The sequence below is a fragment of the Branchiostoma lanceolatum genome, chromosome 4 (genome assembly GCF_035083965.1).
Source record: "Branchiostoma lanceolatum isolate klBraLanc5 chromosome 4, klBraLanc5.hap2, whole genome shotgun sequence".
Classification (NCBI taxonomy): Eukaryota; Metazoa; Chordata; class Leptocardii; order Amphioxiformes; family Branchiostomatidae; genus Branchiostoma; species Branchiostoma lanceolatum.
In genome coordinates this window covers 14,470,538-14,491,867 of record NC_089725.1, presented here as the reverse complement: position 1 = coordinate 14,491,867, position 21,330 = coordinate 14,470,538, and the positions used below count along the sequence as shown (strand labels likewise).

The window sequence follows — 21,330 nt, the reverse complement described above, 5'->3', positions numbered from 1 at the left end:
TCTAACTACACACTGCACTTGACGTGATGTACCAGTCAAGTGTTAAACAGCTACTTGTTGTTGACAGTTGACCTTGGTACTGATTATTGATCAGTAAAAACAGATCACCAGCCAGGTTTACCGCTTACTCACATTACCTTCTGGGTATGTGCTAATCGTTATATAAGTTATAGCAAACACAATTAGCAAATCAGAGACAAAAACTCCATTACCCCAAGAACAGTCTATCATCCATGTGATGCCCTCTATTTTTACGTTGTTACTGTTGATGTTGTCATATTCTAGTCATCTTATACAATGTTATGTCATTTGTATGCTCTTACTATTTCAATTACAGTTTTTCAAGTCAATAAATAGATGAATAACTGAAGTGCACTGTAAAATCAAGTCAATTATGTCCTGATAAGGACTGCAATATAAATTGAACAATAACGTCTGAAAGTTTGAAAGTATATGAGAACTTGACCTTATATACTCACACGTGTCACACGAACTGGAGTTAAAACACAATGATTCCATTCCTGATGAATACAAAACACGTCACCGTTCCTCTTCAAGTAGGCAGCATTATCTGCAGTCCATTAATTCGACGTGGCGTTTGCGAGACAACATCGTCTGCCATGTTTGCCTACGTGTACATTGGGACGTTATCCAGTCCACAAGACAATAGCAGAGTTTCTTCCTTCAAATCCCATCAACACAGAGTTTGAAAACATGGAAAAAAGACTGTAACAAGCCGCCATTTTGATTTATGTCAAAGGGTGACAAATCCCTCAAATCCTCCATAACAAATAGCGAGACCCCATTAAACTGTTTCAGGCCACTGAAGATGTCAATATACTCACCAAGCAGATGTGTGGATAGGCTGTTTATCACAGAAAAGGTGACTAACAAAAGAAGCAGGATCTACCGAAATTACAGAGGCGATCGGCTAGCGGATAGTAGTAACCTGTCATTTAGCCAATGAAAAAGATGACTTCACACAGGACGTAATTATTGAGGTTGAAATAGAAGGTTCAGAGGTCATGTGGTATTGTAGGCGGTGTCGTCAAACAGCTCAAACCTTCCCCTCAGGCTGTAGATGATAATAGCATCTCGTCGGACAAGACTAGAAGGACGTCAGTCCACGTCAATGCCAATTGTTGAGACGGCGTGGAAAGATTATGTAGCCCTCATTCAATAAGGAACAACATGCAGGAAACATGAAGGTAGACACGATACAGTTAGATACCGGAGTTGACTAGACCCATGTGGATGCGTCTTGCCTCCCTGTGGAAGATGTGAGGTTGGGGAAAAGGCTAACGAGAAGACAATGGCAGTAGACAACGAGTTACAGCACTGGAATGTGGCCATGATGGGGGCAAGGTCTGATCGGCTCACGGTGGTTGTTTTCGCCATTTATGTCGTTGTCACCACTGAGTTACTGTCAACTGTTACAGTAGTTAACGGACAGGATGGAAATACAGGTATGAACATCTTTACTGTTGTAATATTCCTGTACATGTAATCATGACCGTACAACGAATCAGTGCGCTATCTCTGTTATGGTTCCAAATCAGTTTTACTAAATTTTGATATGACCCTGACCTGTTAATACATTTTTCGTAAACATAACGTCATATATGTTTCAAAAGTACGATAGCAATCTGTTTCCTTACAGTTATCAAATGTTAACAGTAAACTGGCCAAATGCTGATAATCATTTAAAATTCCAAGAATTTTCTCCGAGGCAATCGTATCTTGATCGATTATTACATACAACAAAATGTTTTGGAAACCTATGCTAAGATTACGTCTAGATAGATTACAATAACATGATACTACATTGTATTTTCAAGTATTTTTCTTCACTGGTGGTTTATAAAGAAGATTAAAATACAAGTGTTGTTGTTGATTGCAGAATGTAAGTGGTCACTTTCCGGTGATGAGCAAAACCTGTACCGTCGAACTAGCCCCATCGACTGGGGAGATACAGCGTGGGAGGTTGTTTCCCCGGAAATTTGCTGGGGAGGGGGGTGGACGTGTTACATCGCTTCGGAACGGTTTTGGAAAGATGGACGGTGGAAGAATCTAACGTCCCTAGCAACATACAAACGTTCATCAGACGTTTTCAGGATATCTTACCAGGATGTGACAAGCAGAAACCGGTGTCGAAGACGAAGATTTGTCGAGGTGAGACTATCTTTCGAAACGTTATACAAAAGGGGGATGAAATGCCCCTGTCAACAAGTCCTAGGGAGCACGCCCTAGCCAAAAAAAGCCAATAGTAATGACCCCTGTAACAATATGTAACTGCATATTTGTGGAATTGAAAATGTGTAGTGTAAATGTGCTGCTTTGTTAGGTGCTTAAGTATGTTTGAATTGAAATGTGAATGAAAAAGAACGTAGTACAGAAATATAGAAAAAGAACTTTATTGCACGACAACTGTACATGGTACAAAGTACGGCAAGAATTCGTAAACATAATACAAAGTAGAAATATAGAATAAAACTTGACATCCTAATTAATAATACAATACAATAAGGGCTAGCATACATTTTGATGTAGCATATATATCAAATCATTTGATGTATGCTGATTTTATGAATACTACATGTGTCATTCCTTAAATGAATTGATCCAATGTGCTACATCTGGATCTGACCAGAAGTTTTCAACAATTAAAGGTTAGAAATAAGTAACACCAAATAAATGTGAAGCGGCATTTCCCCTTTCACCTTCTAAGTTTACAAAATGACCGAGAAAGTGTTTAACTTTGCCTCTGACGTTAATTTAATTAAACTCACCTTGAATAAAGGGGTTTAGCCAGGCACAACTTCACCTTGATCGTGTGACATTTACAAACAGTATGCTGGTGGCACAAAACGTCATGATGAAAAATATGTGTTTAAGACTACAATCATAAAATTCAATGAGGGTTAAAACAAGTGCATATGCCTACGGTAGTCACTCGTGGTATTCTCATAATCATACAATTTTGCTATGATTTTTTTCTAGTGGAAAGTTAACACTACTGACACTACATTGACGGGACTGGTCATCCAACTGAACGTTATCTGTGATCTCACCTTTAATGGAGGCGATTTTACACACAAGGATTGTCTGATACTGAGGCCAAAAGGGGAGGAACCAAGTAAGTTTTCAATATTCATTTTGTGGCTGGGAACCTACTGCAATTATCAAACTATATTCACTTCCCCATAACATTATACGGACAATAATATCAATGAATACGAACCGTCTTCCTATTACGTATTACTGGATGGATTCTCTTCTGTACTTTAAGAGCGTCGTTACCATTTCAGGCGACGTATCGTTGAACTATGGTTTGGACATGCTGTCAATGGAAGTTGTGTCAGTTTTAGTAAACATACTAAGACATAGCTTGTTATAGCTTAACTCTGAGCACTTTACCCCAACAGAGTGGTGTTGTCCAGTTCACGAACAAAAACAAGAAGTACTTAATCTAGCTATTCAGGGGAATTAGATTGGTTTACTCTCTACAATAGAGTGATTATCTCCATGACAAATGGAGATACAGTTTTTTTGGTGTGTCTGTGTGTGTTTGTTTGTTTGTTTGTGTTTCTGCAAGCATAACTCTAGCACGTCTGGATGGATTGTAATGGCTTTTGGTTTGTGAGTGGGTGTTGGAACGCCGAAGATCAAGATTGATTTTGGTTCTGGTATGTGACCTGTGTACTGCAGCAGAATTTCGTTTTTGTATCTTTTGGCCTGGACGTGCTATGATCTTGATTTTTAGTGACAGAACAAGTGGTATGGATTTGGGCCTCTTAGCAAACTTGCTCTGGAACTGCAGTGGCGTTTTTTGAGAATAAATTAAGAAAGGAACGACTGATGTCCATGATATTTAGTCTGCTCGTAGCTTAGACAGAGATGTACACGATGAAATGCAAATCCTGCAAATTGGGCCTTAATTTGCATTATTAATTAGGAAAATCATTTTGGCAGTGTTTTCCATTATAGGCCTCATGTAACATACGTAGTTTATGGCAGGGGGAACATAAACAGATATCAATTATGCAAATAAATTCCTAAGTTACATGATTAATGCAAAAGTGCCATAAGTCATCTAAGTAGTAAATGACTGGACTGTCAATATTGTGACATATGTAAGTTAGTTAAAAGTGTACATGACCAAGCTTATATCATGTTAATGTGAAAGTCATTTACATAATCGGAATAGCTCATGGAGATACATGTACGAGGTCTCCGACCTCTTGTTCATATCGTTTTTAGATGTTTTGTGTGATAAAAGTAACGTACCTTTTTACAACAGACACTGCCAATGTCACGAGGGATGAAAACAGTACCATAGAAACTGAGTGCGGATGGACATTCGTAGATGAGTCTCAAACCATGTACCGTAGGACATCACAACTACACTGGGGTGACACAGACTGGCCGGCTACAAACGTATCAAAGCGCCAGATCTCCCCAAACTTTTGTGATGCCTGGGCGTGCTCAGTTCAAGAACAAAGGTTCTGGAGTAACGGACAGTGGAGGGGACTATCGTTTCTCGGACAGGAGGGCATCTCGGACAATATTTTTCACTTGTTCTTCAAGGATGAAAACGATGGGAACTGTAGCAGGCATTGGTTTGTTCAGGTGAGCAGTGAATGCTGATCAATGATAGGCATGATTGGCAACGTAACAAGTCAGATATTCGAGATATCTGGACCAAATGTCCGTCGTAAGGTTACTAAGTATCTTCAGAACTTGATATAACATACTCTTACTTTATAACTGATAGTTTTCCTTTAGCCATTGTGAATGGTGACCCATATGTTCCTCAAATTGAAGTAGCCAGCACTATATGAAAAGAAGATACAAATATCAAACAGCAGTTCATAGATCACGTTTTAGTTGTCTAATGCTGCCTTGTGATAGGTAGTATATGTATCAACGTATATCAAGTGTTAGTATCGATACAGATGGTTCTTTTCTGTTTTTAGTGGCATTACACCGAGTATATCGCCCAGCTACGGCCCGTGTTATTCCAACTCGGAATCACCTGCAGTTCCACTGGGAAACACACGGAGAGGGAATGCATCACATTTGAGACTGGCGAAAATCTCAAAGGTAAGCATCTTATCAATATATAGACATTATATGTTATGCTTATTTTATACGATTCGTCAAAACGCGTAACGTCATTCACTAGTAGTCAGTCCATTTATTTGCAGCAGTGTCATGGCGGGATCTAAACGTACGCGAGGAGTGATTGATAACAACAATTTGTTGAGGAATAGAAATGTACGGTTCATAATTGGTAGACTCGATGCAATCTCTTGAGCTTCCAGTCAATAGAAAATGTTGTTGGGCATTAATAGTCGGCCATTATGTGCCATGTGCCAAATGTGGCACCGCTCTGTGCAAGTCGCTGGATAGCTTCAGGGGCATCCGGCAATAATTACTGAAAAATGTGTCCTTACCTATTGTTAGATGCATTAGGAAGGGAGGCTCAAGCCAAATGTAAAATATTGCCCACTGGTGGATGTGATCTTGTTTTATAAGTCTGAATCTTAAACTCGAGGTCTGAGCTACATCATATCGTCTGGTCACCTTCTCTGTAGTTTAGCGGCCCGCTGAATGCTGCCCACACGTTCTTGCGTACGTGTAAACGCCTCGCGTGCGACCTTAAAGTACTGTAACGTACCCTTAAGCCATTGTGCGTCATAGGGAGGCAACAACAATATGCGTCCGAACTCGCCTGAAGTTTTGGGCAGCCGTGTGTGAACTTTCATATTTTGTGCAGTCAAGTCTCGTACAATTGATCTAATGGGGCACTTGTTGGAACGCTGTTGAATTTAGAAATCGTTGCAGATCAAAGGAGTGACAGAATTGAAAGAATTACGTCACCCATACGGCAGACAGTGCTTCCTGAATCAATACGTGAAGTCATTTAGTATTCAAAAGAAAAGAAACGAAAACACCGGAACACCCACGACAAACACTCGGTAAACCCCCGGTAGCAGTGCCGTCTGTGTCCAGTACATGTAGGCGGCAAGTACGTGGCAGAGTCCCTGTCAAAAACGATCATAATTTGGCTGGGCTTTAGTCAGTGCTCACCGCCAGGGTATAATGACGGCCCCTACGAGGAGAACCTTGTCCACACACAATTGCTGAGGTGACCTTTTAACAACAACTTAGGTGACATTTTCGGTAATTATCGCCAAACACCCCTGAAGCTATACAGTGACCCGCACAGGATCCGTATTTGACACATTATGGTCGACTATTGATGCCCAACAGCATTTCTTATATTGATTGGAAACTCAAGGGGTTGCATAATGTCGTCTATCAATTATGAATTGTTTCCTTCTATTCCATAACTAATTGTCTTATTCCTTCCCCACACATTTACTTTTGGGCTCATGCAAATGAATCGATTGATAGATAAATAGGTAAACAGCAAAATTACAATTTTTGGGCGGACCCAATTATACAGTATGATAGGGGTCAATGACCCCAGACGATGTCAATAAGCCAACGGTGAACATTTATCCGAGACTACTATTTTTCTTTCAGTAGTCACGACCCCTTCGACAACCAGTTCAACTCTACGCAGCAGAACTAGTGAGTCATTCTCAGTTTTCCCCATTGCGCAATCGATGGACGATACATTGTGTACACTGTTATTGTATCAGCTTTTGCCACCCATTCTTGTCTATCTTCTCGCGCAGTTTAATGTACGTCGTATCTATAACGTATCATGCAGCAACATATAAGTATTAGAAATACCCAAAGATAACATCATAGAAGCACTGTCAACTAAACAAGCTCATCCAAGTATGGTGAATCTATTTTGCCTTTTTATAGGTCCTGTTGCCTCCACGACGTCAACACATGCAACATCCATGCTGATTAGTAGTAAGTCGGTTTTAGAACTCAGTTTTGAGCACACTTCTTCATTTCACATTTGTTACATCGCTCTTGCATACTGCGACTAATGTGATTTTCCCCTTGTCATCACAGGTCCTTCGACCACTAAAAGAAGGTCAACATTAGGAAGTAAGTTGATTCTCAAGCATTTGATATTGATATCAAGAATGGATTTTCAATATAGGATTGTTCGGTTGATAAAGATTAGGCTTTTACCATGGTCAACATTGACCGAAGGAGGCCATATATAAGATATTGATATCGAGCCCTAATGCCAGTACAGCATTTTTCATATTTGAGTACATTGTTTCGTTTTTTTCTCTCTTGTACAGGTACAACAACTACGACCTCAATATCCACAAGACTATCAACGTTGAGCAGTAGTAAGTAGGCTTATCTAAGCTACACTTATGTCGCATACCCCATAGTGTGATTGAACTTATCTAGTCCCTCGACTGACTCGACTTCAACAGTTCCGCAAGTGTGGTAATATTGTGGGTATTGTTTGTTTAGGATTTGTTTCCAATGCTTCCAATCTATTGTTTCAAACTCTGTGTGCCGTGAACAATGACCTTTGTTTTCTCTCGTCGTAGCTTCCCTAACAGCAACAAGGTCCACGCTGGGCGCTAGTAAGTAACTTTATTATATGCCGCATTTCATATTCTGGACAATGTTACTCGCTGACCAAGGAAACAGCAGGTAGATTTAATTCTTTATTAAAATACCAAAATTACAGACACACGAATGGTAGCCTGAATGGCGTTGATATTTACAAATTGATATTACATGTATTTCATTTCTGTATTCAAGAAGGGTACAAAGGGACACTAGCGTCATCATAATATCATCTGCAAAATTAACTTGCTTTGGTAACCTATCTTTCTCAAAATAGGTGCATCCACTACCACAGCCTCAACGACAAGAATGTCAATAAAGGCCAGCAGTGAGTACACTGAGTCTCAAATTCTTTTTTTTCCTTTTACTTCAATAATTAGGTCACATGTTTTATATGCATGCATTCATCGTATTTGATATCATATTTACTGATATCTATCGGTTATCTTGATTTGAACATGAAAAGTTAAACATCATGCACCACAAGCATGCCACTTTAAAGTTTATCTTATCTTATACAAGTTTCTTTCCCTTAGGTACTTCGACTGCCCGACCTTTATCAAGACCGACTACAGTGCATATCAGTATGTCTTACCTGTAATGAATATAATATAATGTAATGAAATGTAATGTAATAGAATAGAATAGAATTACCGCTAAGGGTGTAAAGGCCATGGAAAATATATTTCAGGTTCTCTCCATTAGTTTGCCTAGCTCGAAGGCTGTAAGAGTAAAAGTGCAAGTTCGTGCTGGATGTTGCAGCATTGCGCTACATTATTTCAGTCATAATTGTAACTTACATTGTGTTTACGTTACCGCAGGCCCCTCAACATCCCCTGCACCGAGCACCACAACACGACACGCAGGTTCTGACATTTTGATCACCTAAATTCCTCATCATATGAAGCTACATCTTAACCTTTGAACTCTTTTTTGATATACTGTAAACGAATTATAATCTCCACGATAGCTCGACTGTATGAAACATAAATCTAAAATCTCAAGAACAGTTTGGGTTGCTTTGACTAAAAGTCGTCTCTCTTGCAGCTGCAAGTACATCATCATCACCACCACCACCATCATCGTCATCATCAGTTACAACGCATAATCACATCTCTTCACAACCAACGCCATCCCCCACGCCACTCCTCATCCCCACACAAACCACCACCCCTACAACTCCTCCTCCAAGTACAAGTACCACGAGTAAGTTAGTTCCATTTGTGGCTGCCGCTATTTACGTCGACGTCACACTATCAATGACCTTCGGCAGAAGTTGTTGATCATCAGATAATCTAGCGTCTTATTCGCCTGGAAATCTATCGTGTTTCTTTGATTTGGGCTGGGCTCGGTGACAAGCAGGCATCAGTCGATCGAGGTGTAATAATCGTGGTGTGATCGAGAAGACACCGTCCGTATTCCGGCAGAAAATGTCCTTTTGAACTCACAGACTTGTCGGGCGAGCTCTTTGTCTGTGCTGTGTGACGCCTACTTAATGAATAAGTAGGATGGTAGCTACATTTTTAGTATACGCATCAAAATAAGATTAATGGGGAGGTTGTGTTGTGAGCATCTCCATCAAACAAATCTCATAATAAATGTAACGAAGAACTATCGTTCATCTTCTAACACCTGTTCTTCTACATTGCGTTCAAATCAGCGACGGACAGAGTAATATACTGTCAAGAACAGCCATTCAATGTAGGAGATCGAGAACTCATCTGGCCCCAAACGATGCAAGGAATGGCGTTCTATCATCACTGTCCCAATGGCACAGTTGGTAAGCTACACAATATTTACGTATCAAAGACACAAACTAAATGTATGCAAGCCTTAAAGACTGGCAAATATCATTTAGAAATGCTTTCAAATTCTATTGATCACAGATTTTGTTATCACATCATTAAAAAAAAACATAACGTATTGTACCAATTCTCAGGTCAGATACAACTGATCTGTGGCGATGGTGGTACTTGGCAGGGAGAGCCGGATCTCTTCAACTGCACCACACATTGGATTCAGAAGCTGCAGATCTCTGTAAGTACGAAATGTCTCTACGCGGTATTGATGTCTATATTGTTTCTCAGTCAAAATAGATACAAAATATGACACATGATTCCATTCTTTCATAGTTTGGCAAAGGTGTTTCTTAAGGGAGAAACTAAGTCAATTAGATACATTACGGCAGTCGTGTTTGCAACGGCGTCACGTTGATTGCTTATGTTTCATTGATAATCTATTTTCGGTTTTGTATCAAAACACAAAACGTTTACTCGGAAGGAACTTACCCTATCCAGACTGGGCTTTTTTGGTATATCTGGGACTGGGGGGGGGCTGATTCGGCCCCCCCCTCATAATTTCCGAACGGTATGATGTATCATCACCAAATTTGCAGGGAGTGATATTCACGTCAAGTTTTATAATTCCTGTAATTTTGGTGACGTTATGACGTAATATGACGTAATTATGACGTCATCGATGTGATTTTATTGGCTAAATAGGGAATTCTCGTAATATCTAAAGGAATTAAACAAAACGGTTTGTATTATTCATTTTAAGGTATGCAAAGGCATACAACGTCAATGATTAGTGCGTTGACGTCAAAATGACGTCATAAAATGGCGTCATGTGTTGTTAGCGATCCCTTGGGATCCGCCATCTTGGATCGGCCATTTTGAAATTTTTAAAAATCCTTTTTTTCCACTTATGACCCCAAAGGACACTGAATATAGACTAAAAACGTTAATTCAAATGTTTCTGGTAAAGAAAATGTCAGGTATTGACGATTTTAAGGGCGAAAAAGCACGCTGATACCTGAAATACTGATATAGTCCGCCATCTTGGATTTTGGCTGATTACGTCATCAAATTAGCATAAATTATGAATATTAAATCAGGAAAGTTACATCTAATTACATGTTATGTTATACATGTAGGAAAACTAGTGTAGTTGAGGATAAAATCCTGAGAAATATCATTGTTTTCAAAAAATTAATGATTTTTGCATAAAATGCCAGTCAGAAACCCGTTGCCATGGCAACATGAAAAAATCATAAACCTAAACCATTATTATTAAATTGTTGCCAACAAAATTTTAGGAAAAGTCACCAAGTTTGGTTGTCCTGGCATACATCGTTCGGCAGAAATACGATGTCAAAGTTGGCGCGGGCACTTTTAGCCCCCCCCCAGTCTGGATAGGGTTAACTAAAACTTCATATTTTGCAGCTCGCGCTAAGGGTTGACCCAGAGGACGTTCTTCTCGAGATGACAAACGGACTAGTTGCCGAAAAGCCCGTTGACACATTTGACATCATCAAGATCATTGACATGATCGGCGTCATCCTGGAGAGACAAGAAGACGAGATGCAGTTCAGCAACATGACACAAGGGGGCCAAGGAGACATGGAAGAACAGAGAGAATCTCTTTTGGCGTTTGCCCAGGTTTGTTCACTACTATTGATTATTAACTTCTTCTACAAGAGACATATATAAACAATCTTTGAATCTGACAAGCTAGCTATAAAGATTTAACATGGCGTGCTGGTTTGAAAAGAATTGGCATGTTTTGGTTTTTGCAGTATTCATGGCAGTTATGTCGGAAATGTTTCCGCCCTCGAGCTTAGTATATAACTATCCGGTGAACCGTGGAAATAGCGTAGACATCATGGTTGCTTTATGCTTAAAGTGCCAATATTTTATCGCATTGCCCTAAAGACGAGAAATGTACATTGATTTTTATCACAGAGGATTATAAAATCTTCAAGTGCTCTGCTAAAGAGCGCACTTGACGTTGACTGGATGGACATACCTCAGGTACGTGTCGATTCATTGCTGTGATAATTCTACCATTAATAGGTATTGTTTCACACGTCACTTCAGACTCTCAATATCATAATTATGTTTATTCTAAGGTAATTTGATTATCTCAGAGAAATAGGTAATTTTGTTTTTCTTATTTCATGTTCATCTATTACTCATCGTTGTTTACCATTACTCCCTTCAGGATCGCAGAACTCAAGCGGCTGCAGCACTTTTGGAAAGAGTAGAGAAGTTGGGTATTCTTTTGGTCTCGTTGTTACCCAATGATACCATCTCTATCATCGATGAAAACATAGGTAGGTCGGAGCCTTTTTCTAGTTTGCCTGCCACAATAACCGCACGGTTTAACATCAAACATTCAACCTGCCATGTATAAACCATCCTCTCATGCCTGGCCCTCCACTCTTGTACGCGCATATATGAAACAGGTACCCTGGCGTACACGCCTGTGGTTCGTTGCCCCTAACAATTATTGTTGGAAGGAAAGTTTCCGGCGAATTACATCTCCGCTTGGAGTCAGGAGGCAACGTGATTGGTTAGTATCTTTCTCCTCAATAACATGATGGGGGCATCTCATTGGCTGATTCCTGGTCGGCGCTGGCTTGAGATTTACAAGCGGCGAACCTGGCACTACAGCGTGTGTATGATATCATATAAATAGAATGATTTATTTCATCCTATTGACGACCGTTGTCCTTCCTTAGTATTCGCAGTTGGTGTCATATTCATGGAAGACCCCACCTTCCCTGATTCCACGAAGCTGCTGAATACTTCCTGGAGCGGCGTCAGGGACAGCATAAGCCTTCCCCAGACAGACCACCACGCCGTGGCGACCCTGTACAACACCATACACAAGTATCTTACGTCCAGTTCGAGCAAAGGGATCGTCAACTCTCGGGTGATCTCAACAACACTCGTGAACGGGACCATCTCTGATGGCGAAAGAGTCACCATCTTCCTCAAACATTCTAAGAAGGTAGCGTACACACTTTTTATAAAGATTGTTTAATGCCTTACGGTGAGTAATTGAAAGCTTGAGATTTGTATTCAGAACTTCACAAATTTAGTACACTTTGTGATAAAAACACTTAAATATAGCCTGACATTGATTTTACCAAATAGCTCCACCTAAAGTTATAAATGGTTTTATTCGCAAATTCATACAGAGCTAAAACAACATTGCAGCCTAATGATACAAAGTAAAAAGGCTGAATTACGCAGTTTCAGGGAATACATAACTGTACAAAATATCATCAATATTTACAAACCTAACCAAAACTGAACAACAAGGATATGTAGAAACGGTAGTAGGGTGATTACACAATAGGTATAAGTTACAATACGCTGTTCAGGAGTTTTGACAAGTACGGAATGGCACTGTTCCTGTACCTGTCAGATCTTATAAAGGGTATGCTAAGCTGGAAACCCCCTTTTAAGTCCATATTGTGAACGTTATTGCGGGTGGGGGGTAGCCAGGGTCGAAACGTTGGTGAATTCATCAGAGATTTTGCAAACTTAAGACAGAGTGATTCCCTTCTTGCTTTTAAAGTGCAGAGGTTAAAAGTTGAAAGTGCGTCAGCATAGGAAGTATAATTATTGCCAAGTATGATTCTGAGGGCACGTTTTTGAATGCGTTCAAGTTGGTGGGATTGTAGAGTGGTTAGACCTGCGTGCCATACTGGGACTGCATATTCTATGACTGGTCGGACATATAGTAAATAAATTTCGCAAAGATCTTCAGTGCAGACACCAGAGCGTTTTAGCTTTTTAAGCCAGAAAAGGCGCGAGCTTGCTTTTTTTATGATTGTTGTTACATGTTTTCCCCATTTCATGTCGGCAGAAATCCAAACACCCAAAATACAGGCATCCTCAGTGTACTGAATGGCTTTGCCATTCAGTAACATTACAGGGGAAGGGGTAGGATCCTTCATGAAAGAGATACAAATTAATTTACACTTATCTTCATTCAATGACATACAATTTTGTGATGACCATGTGTCCAGTTGGATAATTGCTGTCTGCATAGAAGATTGTTCACTGAAAAGTCTACTTTCTTTTACCGTTAGATCATCTACATACTTCCATCTGTTAAGAAAACATTGCATCGCATCATTTACATATACTAAAAAGAGGACAGGCCCTAATTTTGTACCTTGTGGAACTCCTGATGCAATTTTCTCCCAAAACGATGTTACACCTCGGTACCGAACACACTGTGTACGGTCATTAAGAAAACTACAAATCCATGGTAAGATTGAAGTGCGTACACAACAAGTCAACAGTTTACGGATTAGTAGAGTATGATCGATTCTATCGTACGCCTTGCTAAAATCAGTTAACAGAACAGTCTGAACAGTTTTGGGGGTTTCAGCGTCACGAAGAATAGAGTCGATCAAATTTATCAAGTAGTGAACTGATGAGCGCCCCTTTTTGCTGCCATATTGGTTGGGGTCCAAAACTTTGTCTATGTCTTGAAGAACCCATTTAGTAATAAAGAATTCGAACGTTTTTATAAAGACAGACCTAAGTGATATAGGTCGTAGATTTTCTACTGATGCTGGGCTTTTCTTTGGAATTGGAGAAATAACAGCCTCCTTCCATTGTTTGGGGACACGCCCCTCCTCCAAAGAGCAATTGAAAAGATGGGCGAGAATGTCACTTAATTCAACAGCAAACGTTTTGACGATTTTGGGGGAAATGTTATCCGGACCACAACTTTTCCTGGCATCAAGGCGTTTCAAAATTTCATAAACTTCATACGAATGAATATGCGGCGGTTTTGAAGGAGAAGACAGGTAAGACGGCAACGATTCGAAATCAAGACATGGAAGTTGGTTCACAATGTCTGAAAAGTGGCGATTGATCGCAGCAGCGATCTCTTTGTCAGTTAGAGGTGAACTGCTGGGAACAGACACTGATACATTACGGCGGACATTAAGAATGTTTCGTATAGACATGTGCCATCTTGCTGGATTCTCCTTCTTTAAAACATGTATCTTATGAACATAATGTCTTTTCCTTGCCTTCGTACACAATCGGTTCACACGGTTCCTTAGCTTTCTATATAATATCATATTACGGGAATGAAAAGCTTGTTGTCTTCTCTTGATAAGAGATTTAATTTGAAGTTCTCGTAGGTCATACACCGGAGACCGCTCCGGTCCTTTCTTCTGTGTGTTTTTCAATCTTATTACAGTATATATATACAAAGATGTCACCACAACCATATCATACTCAGCTAGCTGCATTGTGGAGATATAACTTTCAAAGAATAATGTTCTCGATGTTTCCAAATTTAGTTGGTTCATTGCACCTACTTCTTAATGATATCCTTAGAAATACAACTAACTCTACTACATTTCTTTCATAGCATCTAAAAGACGTACTGAACAAAACATTAAATTTTACTTCGTCCTGCGGCTACTGGAACTTTCCCCTTAAGTGAGTACTCATTGTACATGATTTTATACCTTTAGGAAGGTGTATGGTACACCTTCCTGTGTATGCAAGATGTGTCCAATGTCTGTCTAGCAATGGGACCGTCGCACCTTATTCATGCTTATCTTTTGTGAGTTATTTAACGTCACGTCATCACTTTTGAATTCAAAATAGAATACTCAGTCGATCGTGACAATTGTTAAGTGCTCAAAGGCTTCTCAACGGTGCCAGGTATTGAGACATCAGTTAGAGTACGAGCTTGGCAGCGAGCCGAAGCGAGGTCGCACTGCACTACTAAACTTCTGAATCATAAAGGTTCACATCGGTTGAGGAAGACTTGCTATCCTCTTTGTTTCAGAGATTGGTCAGCTGACAGTTGTGAGGCGACGGAGAGTAACATGACCCATACCACCTGCGAGTGCACCCATCTCACCAACTTCGCCATCTTGGCTCGTGTAGTAGGAGATCATGTGAGTACAGGCAACAAACTATCAGCTTTTAGCAAGGCGTGTGGTTTAAACGATTTAGTGATTCTCAATGTCCATCAGTCAAAAAGAAGTTTACCGATATATAATGTTATTTTGAACAGTTAGTAAGCTATTCTTCATACGGTCTAGTTTCCTCTGTAATACATTGAATTCCAAGGCCAGCATGATATCCAACATGATAACACTATAGCTATCAGGACACGGCAGAATAATCTTTCATCAGTATTGCGATATCCATTATGATTATATATGTAAGTGAAAGTCTTACAGCCGCAGCGCTATTCGTCCATGAATATGTGCTTTCGATTGTTAGATTTTGAGGAACTTCCTGAAAAATAAACGAATTCATATGTGCTTCAGTAGGTGTAAAACAATGGATTTCTTTAGATAGAGAACGTTAAGTCGTAGTTGCCATATCAGACTTCACATATTTTTCAGGACGAATTCGCACTTCATGTTATTACCTGGGTCGGCTGTGGCATCTCTATAGTCTGTTTCATCATCTGCATTTGTGTGTTTCTGGGAAGCAAGTACGTCTAATAATTTCTTTTACATTACAATTTTCAGACTACTCTGTGCCTTGCTAATATTGACCGCTTTATTATCTTATACTGGTAAAAGTTTGCTTGACATAATTCGATTATAACCACTGGCGGCCATCTTGTTTCAGGCGGGTCCGTTGTCCACGAACCATCGTCCATGCAAATCTGTGCATTTGTTTGTTGCTTGCCGAAATCATATTCTTGGCTGCAGTCGACAAAACACAAAATAAGGTAATAACTGTATGGAGTTCTTAGCATCATTTCAAGTACAGAAATGCATAGAATTATAATCATTGTAAATTCAATGATGAAACGGTAAGATCTTGTTAGGTCTCTGGTCTTAGCTTCCTTTTTTCAGATGCCTGGAAGATACATGTAGTCCGATACCATTTTCCATTCACGACACCACAATAAGACATCTCACGGTTTCAGGGGATTGTGGATAAGGTCAGATGTTAAGGCTCCTAAAACGCAAACAAGCATTCATGCGGAAATGTTGCGAGCGTGTTAAGACAGTGCATTGTTTAGACTGAGAAGTGAGGGGCCTTATACTTTGACCATAGAGACAACGGGGCATCACGACTACACATGCATGCGAGCTAGAAACTGTGAGATGGCTTATTGGGTGTACCATGGAATATGGGATAGTACACAGTGATGCCAAATCTAAATTACAAACGTTAATATTAATCAATAAAACTACACAGGGTGCCTGTGAGGTAGTGGCCATAGTTCTTCACTACCTCTTTCTGGCTGCGTTTGCCTGGATGTGCGTGGAGGGAATGGAGCTTTATGCGTTACTTGTCCAGATCTTCAACCTCCAGAACAAGAGGGTCTACTACTACCACCTCATAGGCTATGGTACCATTGAATTATTGTCGAAATACTTTCATGTTCATAAACATTGTTCTTAAAGCTGTAATTTACCTGTGTTTATCAAACGTCAGTGATGTAAGATGTAAAACACTGGAAGATCATTAAACCTATCATGTAAAACACTGAAAGATCATTAAACCTATCACTTTAAGATAACGTTAGTGGTCACATGAGAACATTTTCTTTTCTTTGCAGGTGTTCCTGCTGTGGTGGTAATCATTTCAGTGGGAGTCAATTATCTGCACCTTAAAGTGCAAGGATCGAATGGATATGGCACTGACAGATAGTAAGTATTTTTTTTAGATAGAATGTGGAAGATCTTAGTGTAAAAAAGAACAAGAGATTGCCTGTCTTCTTTAAGACTGTAGTGTCACATTTCATATGCTCGGAATTTTGTCTTTGTATTTTAAGGGGGATTTTTCTATTATTTTCTTCAATCTGCTCTAGAGAATGGTAATTATGCATCAATATCTTCATCATTTTATCTAATCAAGTCAATTCCATTGTTTGTCCAGCTGCTGGTTGTCCGTGGAGAATAACTTCATCTGGAGCTTTGTGGGCCCGATGATCTTCATGATACTGGTGAGCTTGATAAGATATGTATCATACCTAACCTGTGATTGTTGAGTGGCACTGGTTGTTTTGACTGACGGTGGACAAAATCACACCAAATTATCAAGTGTCTTCGGCTGTTTGAATCATTTTGCATAACGTCTTTTCTTTATCGACGTAGTGCTACACTAAAAGTACTTTTGTTTGTAAAACAATGATAATGTATTCCTTCTACTCGCAGACCTCGATCATGTCATCATTCTTCTCGGAATTTCTCTCGATATTCGTGAGAGAACCATCCACAGCTACCTAACGATATCTAGGACTGAAAGGAGATATTACTGTGGCTTTGTCATTGTGTGATAAGTTCCGAATCTTGACTTCTAGAAAGAATGGTACAGACAAGTTGCTGTTTGTTGGCAAGTAGTATGTAGTACGCTTTTCTAGCTGAACATTTGACACTTTATGATCTTGTTCAACTTCAGGTGAACCTTGGGTTCTTGGTCATGACCTTGAGGCTGGTTTATACACAGAGAGCGAACAGAGAGCTTACCCACACCAATACGGACAAATCCGAAAAAGAAGGGCGTGGAAAGAAGTTCAGGTAAAGCACCTCACTACAAACAACGTTACGATTCACATAAAATTGATTTCTTAATTTGGTGTCTTACTGAGACTGGGATGAGTTAAGATATGCTACCTCAAATCTTGAATGATAACAGTAATTCTTACCGGCGATGGATTCAAACAAACATTTTGATTTAGGGTTAGAAATGTGGCAAAATAGCTGACACTTGTCATCGACAGTAGCTCTTTATATGATACAATTGAAGGGGTGTGCTTTGGTCCTGTTCCTATACGTCACATTTCTGTGGCGTGTCATGCAACAAAGTGACCTAAGTATGTACCATAAGACATGTATCGAAATGTTGAATGATTCATTCGTTTCCAGGTTTTGGATCCGTGTATCTGTGACTCTGATCTGTCTCCTTGGCTTGACCTGGCTGCTGGGTGTGTTGTACATCAGTAATGAGACAGTAGTGTTTGCCTACTTCTTCACCATCGCCAATTCATTCCAAGTAAGTGTAAATTGTCACAAGTAACGTTACATAGTGTCGCAATGAAATACTTTCTTGTGAAAATTCCTTTGTTAGATATTGATACTTTATCTCATAATGCTTTTGTACATGCTTAATGGATCTTCTTTGTTACATTCAAATGCCAATGCACTAATTTTATCTGTACCTCAAGTGTATATATTCATTTGGATACTAAGCGTTTCATAATTAAGCTAATGTTTTGTTTTTGTGATATGTATCATTGCTTCTTTCGCACCTCGGTTACTCAATTGTTCCCATACTTTTAGTGTTTCATACTTCGTCACATGTTGTGTTTGTTGTGTTTAGTGATGTCGCTTAAATAAACGTGTTTGCTTGAGTGCGATATCACTATATGTTGGTTTTTGATGTTTCAATGAAAATATGAAATACTTTGCAGAAGACGTCTGGGATAGAAGCAGATTTAGAAATGCTTCAATTGTAAAAAAAAACGTAACTATCATTTTTCTCTGCACATTCTGCAAACTTATTATGGGCTCTACAGTGGTACTATTAGATGTAATTAGATTTCCGTTTGTATAATCTTATGTTTTATCTTATTTCAGGGTTTATTCATTTTCATCTTCCACTGCCTGAAGAATGAAAAGGTAATTCAATACTATTGCCGTTGAACTAAATCAATTCCTTTATACAATTCAGACTAAATCGTTATCAATAAATCATACAGGTGTTCAAGTTAATGTCAGGGGAGATATTTAAATTTAAAAAACACCAATTTATACTACACATAGGTCCAGATAGAGATACAGCGTTGCTGCTTCCCCAAGAGGAGTAAACTACAGCGAAGGCGACCAACTGGCACAACCTTCCGTGAGTTGCTGGTGAGTGAAAATTTCACTACTGAGAGAGATGTTCACTAGCAATTTATCGTGTGCAGTCAACTTTCACTGGAGAGAATCTTGTTTTGTTCGATCTGCGACGAGTTTAGTTTTATTTGCGACGACAGTCATGCTAGGAAAATGTATTGCGGCCAATGGATGTCAATTTTCTAGGATACATTATAGGAAATAACACTGATTTAATTTCACATGCTGGATACATTCACATCGCACAGAGCAAGAGACCTCAATGGGTTAAGGATTCTGAACATTCTTGTATACAACTATGTAATTATGTTTTCCTGCAAAGAGCTGATCATAAGATGACGAAAAGGAAAGATGTATTGTGGAGATACATAGGGACAGGTTGGAAGCATTTGGATTGTACGTTGAAATTTTATGATTAAAAGAAACTGAAAATGACAGACATTATGGGGAATTACATTACTCCTATCATATTCATCTCTGAACAAATATAGCAGGTGCTGGATATTTTACACTAAGGTGACAGTGTGACCAACGCAATGATTAATGCCGCCTGTTCCGTATACAGGGCAGCTTTAGCTCTAGAAGCAATGCTAGAAGAGGCACGGAGACGACAAGTATCGGGAACGTCGGGAGCCCTCTCCGTAGGGATGGGAGGTCGTTTATAAGACCTGCGTCAAAATCAATCAGCAGGACCGATTGGAATTCATCGACAACGGACAGGACGATAACCATGAAAAGGTAAAAAAAAAACGGTTGAACTCACAACCTATTTTTTTGCATTCAACGTTGTACCTAATATTGATACCCCCATTCCACTAAACGGCGATCGCGCTGCGTTCTCGCTGCGACCTAAATCGGATTTGTGTAACCCTTAATTATTCACAATTGGAATATAATGCAAAACACACAAGGAGTAAAAAGATTCGTTTTTATCGATGAAATTCGTTAAATCTTCGGATGCAGAGAGAGTGCGGCGAGAGCGCCGTCCAAGTAGAATGGCGGTATTGTAGATACATACATGACATACACGAAGCACGCATGTATGGCAGCAATTCCGCTTGATATAACAATTTGGCGTGCTTGTGTACAGTGCCTTAAACCTTTCATTTTGCTTTCTACCAACAGTAACGGTAGCTACCAACAAGGACAAGACCAAGAACTTTCCTCATCAACCTCAATGGTGTTCAATTTCGAAGGCTCTCAGAAGGGCCCGCCCAAATTTGCTGTGAATGGAGACAACAAGGTGTTACAAGAGAGTAACTTCGTATAGAAGGTCTAGGCTGTACTGGCATGTGCAGCTTATATCATTTTGAGGACGCTTATTAATATGCAAATGAGAAATTTCAATAAAACTAGATTCATGTTGTAGCTTCTTTGATTATGACAGTACTTGACATTGGTTTGTCGAGTGACGTATTTACACCAAATGAGGCATCAAATAAAGCAGATATTTACGCTATCGGTACTACATTACGTAAAATGCACACCGTTGTACTACTTTTGTCAAATAAACCATAATGTATAATTCTATTAAAGACCTCTGATATAACGTTAGTTTCATCAGTCGGATAGTTTGCTTATTGAAATGGCAGCTGATAGAGATTGGTAATGGGATTATGAGTAATCATGATTTCTGACATGTACTGCAACATTGCCAGTAGAAAAGCAATATCTTTTAAAAAATAATCTAGCAGTATAGTTGTTATCATTGTCATTTTGTTCCTTTCTTATAGGGCCTTCGGATTATGCTTCCCATCAAAGATGTAATTCTTTAGTTACATAGTTGTGCATACGTTATATAGAATCATGTACCCATCTACTTGTATTGCATCGGCGTGGATTGCAAATAAAAATATGTTATATATCACGTTTCAAGTGCATTTATCAATCCGGGAGAAGCCAGACTTAGTGCATTCTTGTCGAGGGTGGGGGGCATTAATATAACACACATTAAAGAAAGCAATACAAAATCAAGTTGATCAAACTTGGACCTCAGTGTGAAAGCGTCAACATAAAGACTATGTTAATTTGTCGGTCCATGCTGTGACGTGAACACAGCGGGCACTGACGTCACAGCTTCTGCTGGAAGATATTGTTTAACAAGGTGTGCAAAGGTTGCGTGCTCCGCAGACAAAATGGCTGACGTCGACCAACAGAGGGAGTTACTAGTT

General features: G+C 39.5%; 1 protein-coding gene across 2 annotated transcripts; it reads left to right on the top strand.

The window, feature by feature from the left end:
* The first annotated feature begins 1,105 nt into the window (after window positions 1-1,105).
* Window positions 1,106-21,026, top strand: LOC136432785 (adhesion G protein-coupled receptor L2-like). Of its 2 annotated transcripts, none has more exons than XM_066424279.1 (31): window positions 1,106-1,466; window positions 1,901-2,172; window positions 3,001-3,136; window positions 4,301-4,629; window positions 4,977-5,103; window positions 6,556-6,600; window positions 6,844-6,894; window positions 7,000-7,035; window positions 7,239-7,289; window positions 7,500-7,535; window positions 7,799-7,849; window positions 8,058-8,105; window positions 9,182-9,301; window positions 9,461-9,558; window positions 10,746-10,961; window positions 11,265-11,333; window positions 11,524-11,635; window positions 12,044-12,315; window positions 14,710-14,780; window positions 15,136-15,247; window positions 15,704-15,795; window positions 15,936-16,038; window positions 16,515-16,668; window positions 16,879-16,969; window positions 17,199-17,265; window positions 17,721-17,839; window positions 18,188-18,314; window positions 18,899-18,940; window positions 19,085-19,174; window positions 19,725-19,897; window positions 20,285-21,026. In XM_066424279.1, exons 1-31 carry the CDS (start codon window positions 1,313-1,315, stop codon window positions 20,427-20,429), a joined length of 3,609 nt encoding a protein of 1,202 aa, XP_066280376.1. In that variant the 5' UTR covers window positions 1,106-1,312; the 3' UTR covers window positions 20,430-21,026. The 2 variants fall into 2 exon arrangements, with proteins under 2 accessions (XP_066280376.1, XP_066280375.1); XM_066424278.1 differs by having other exon boundaries at window positions 1,107-1,466; window positions 6,553-6,600.
* Window positions 21,027-21,330: the final 304 nt, after the last annotated feature.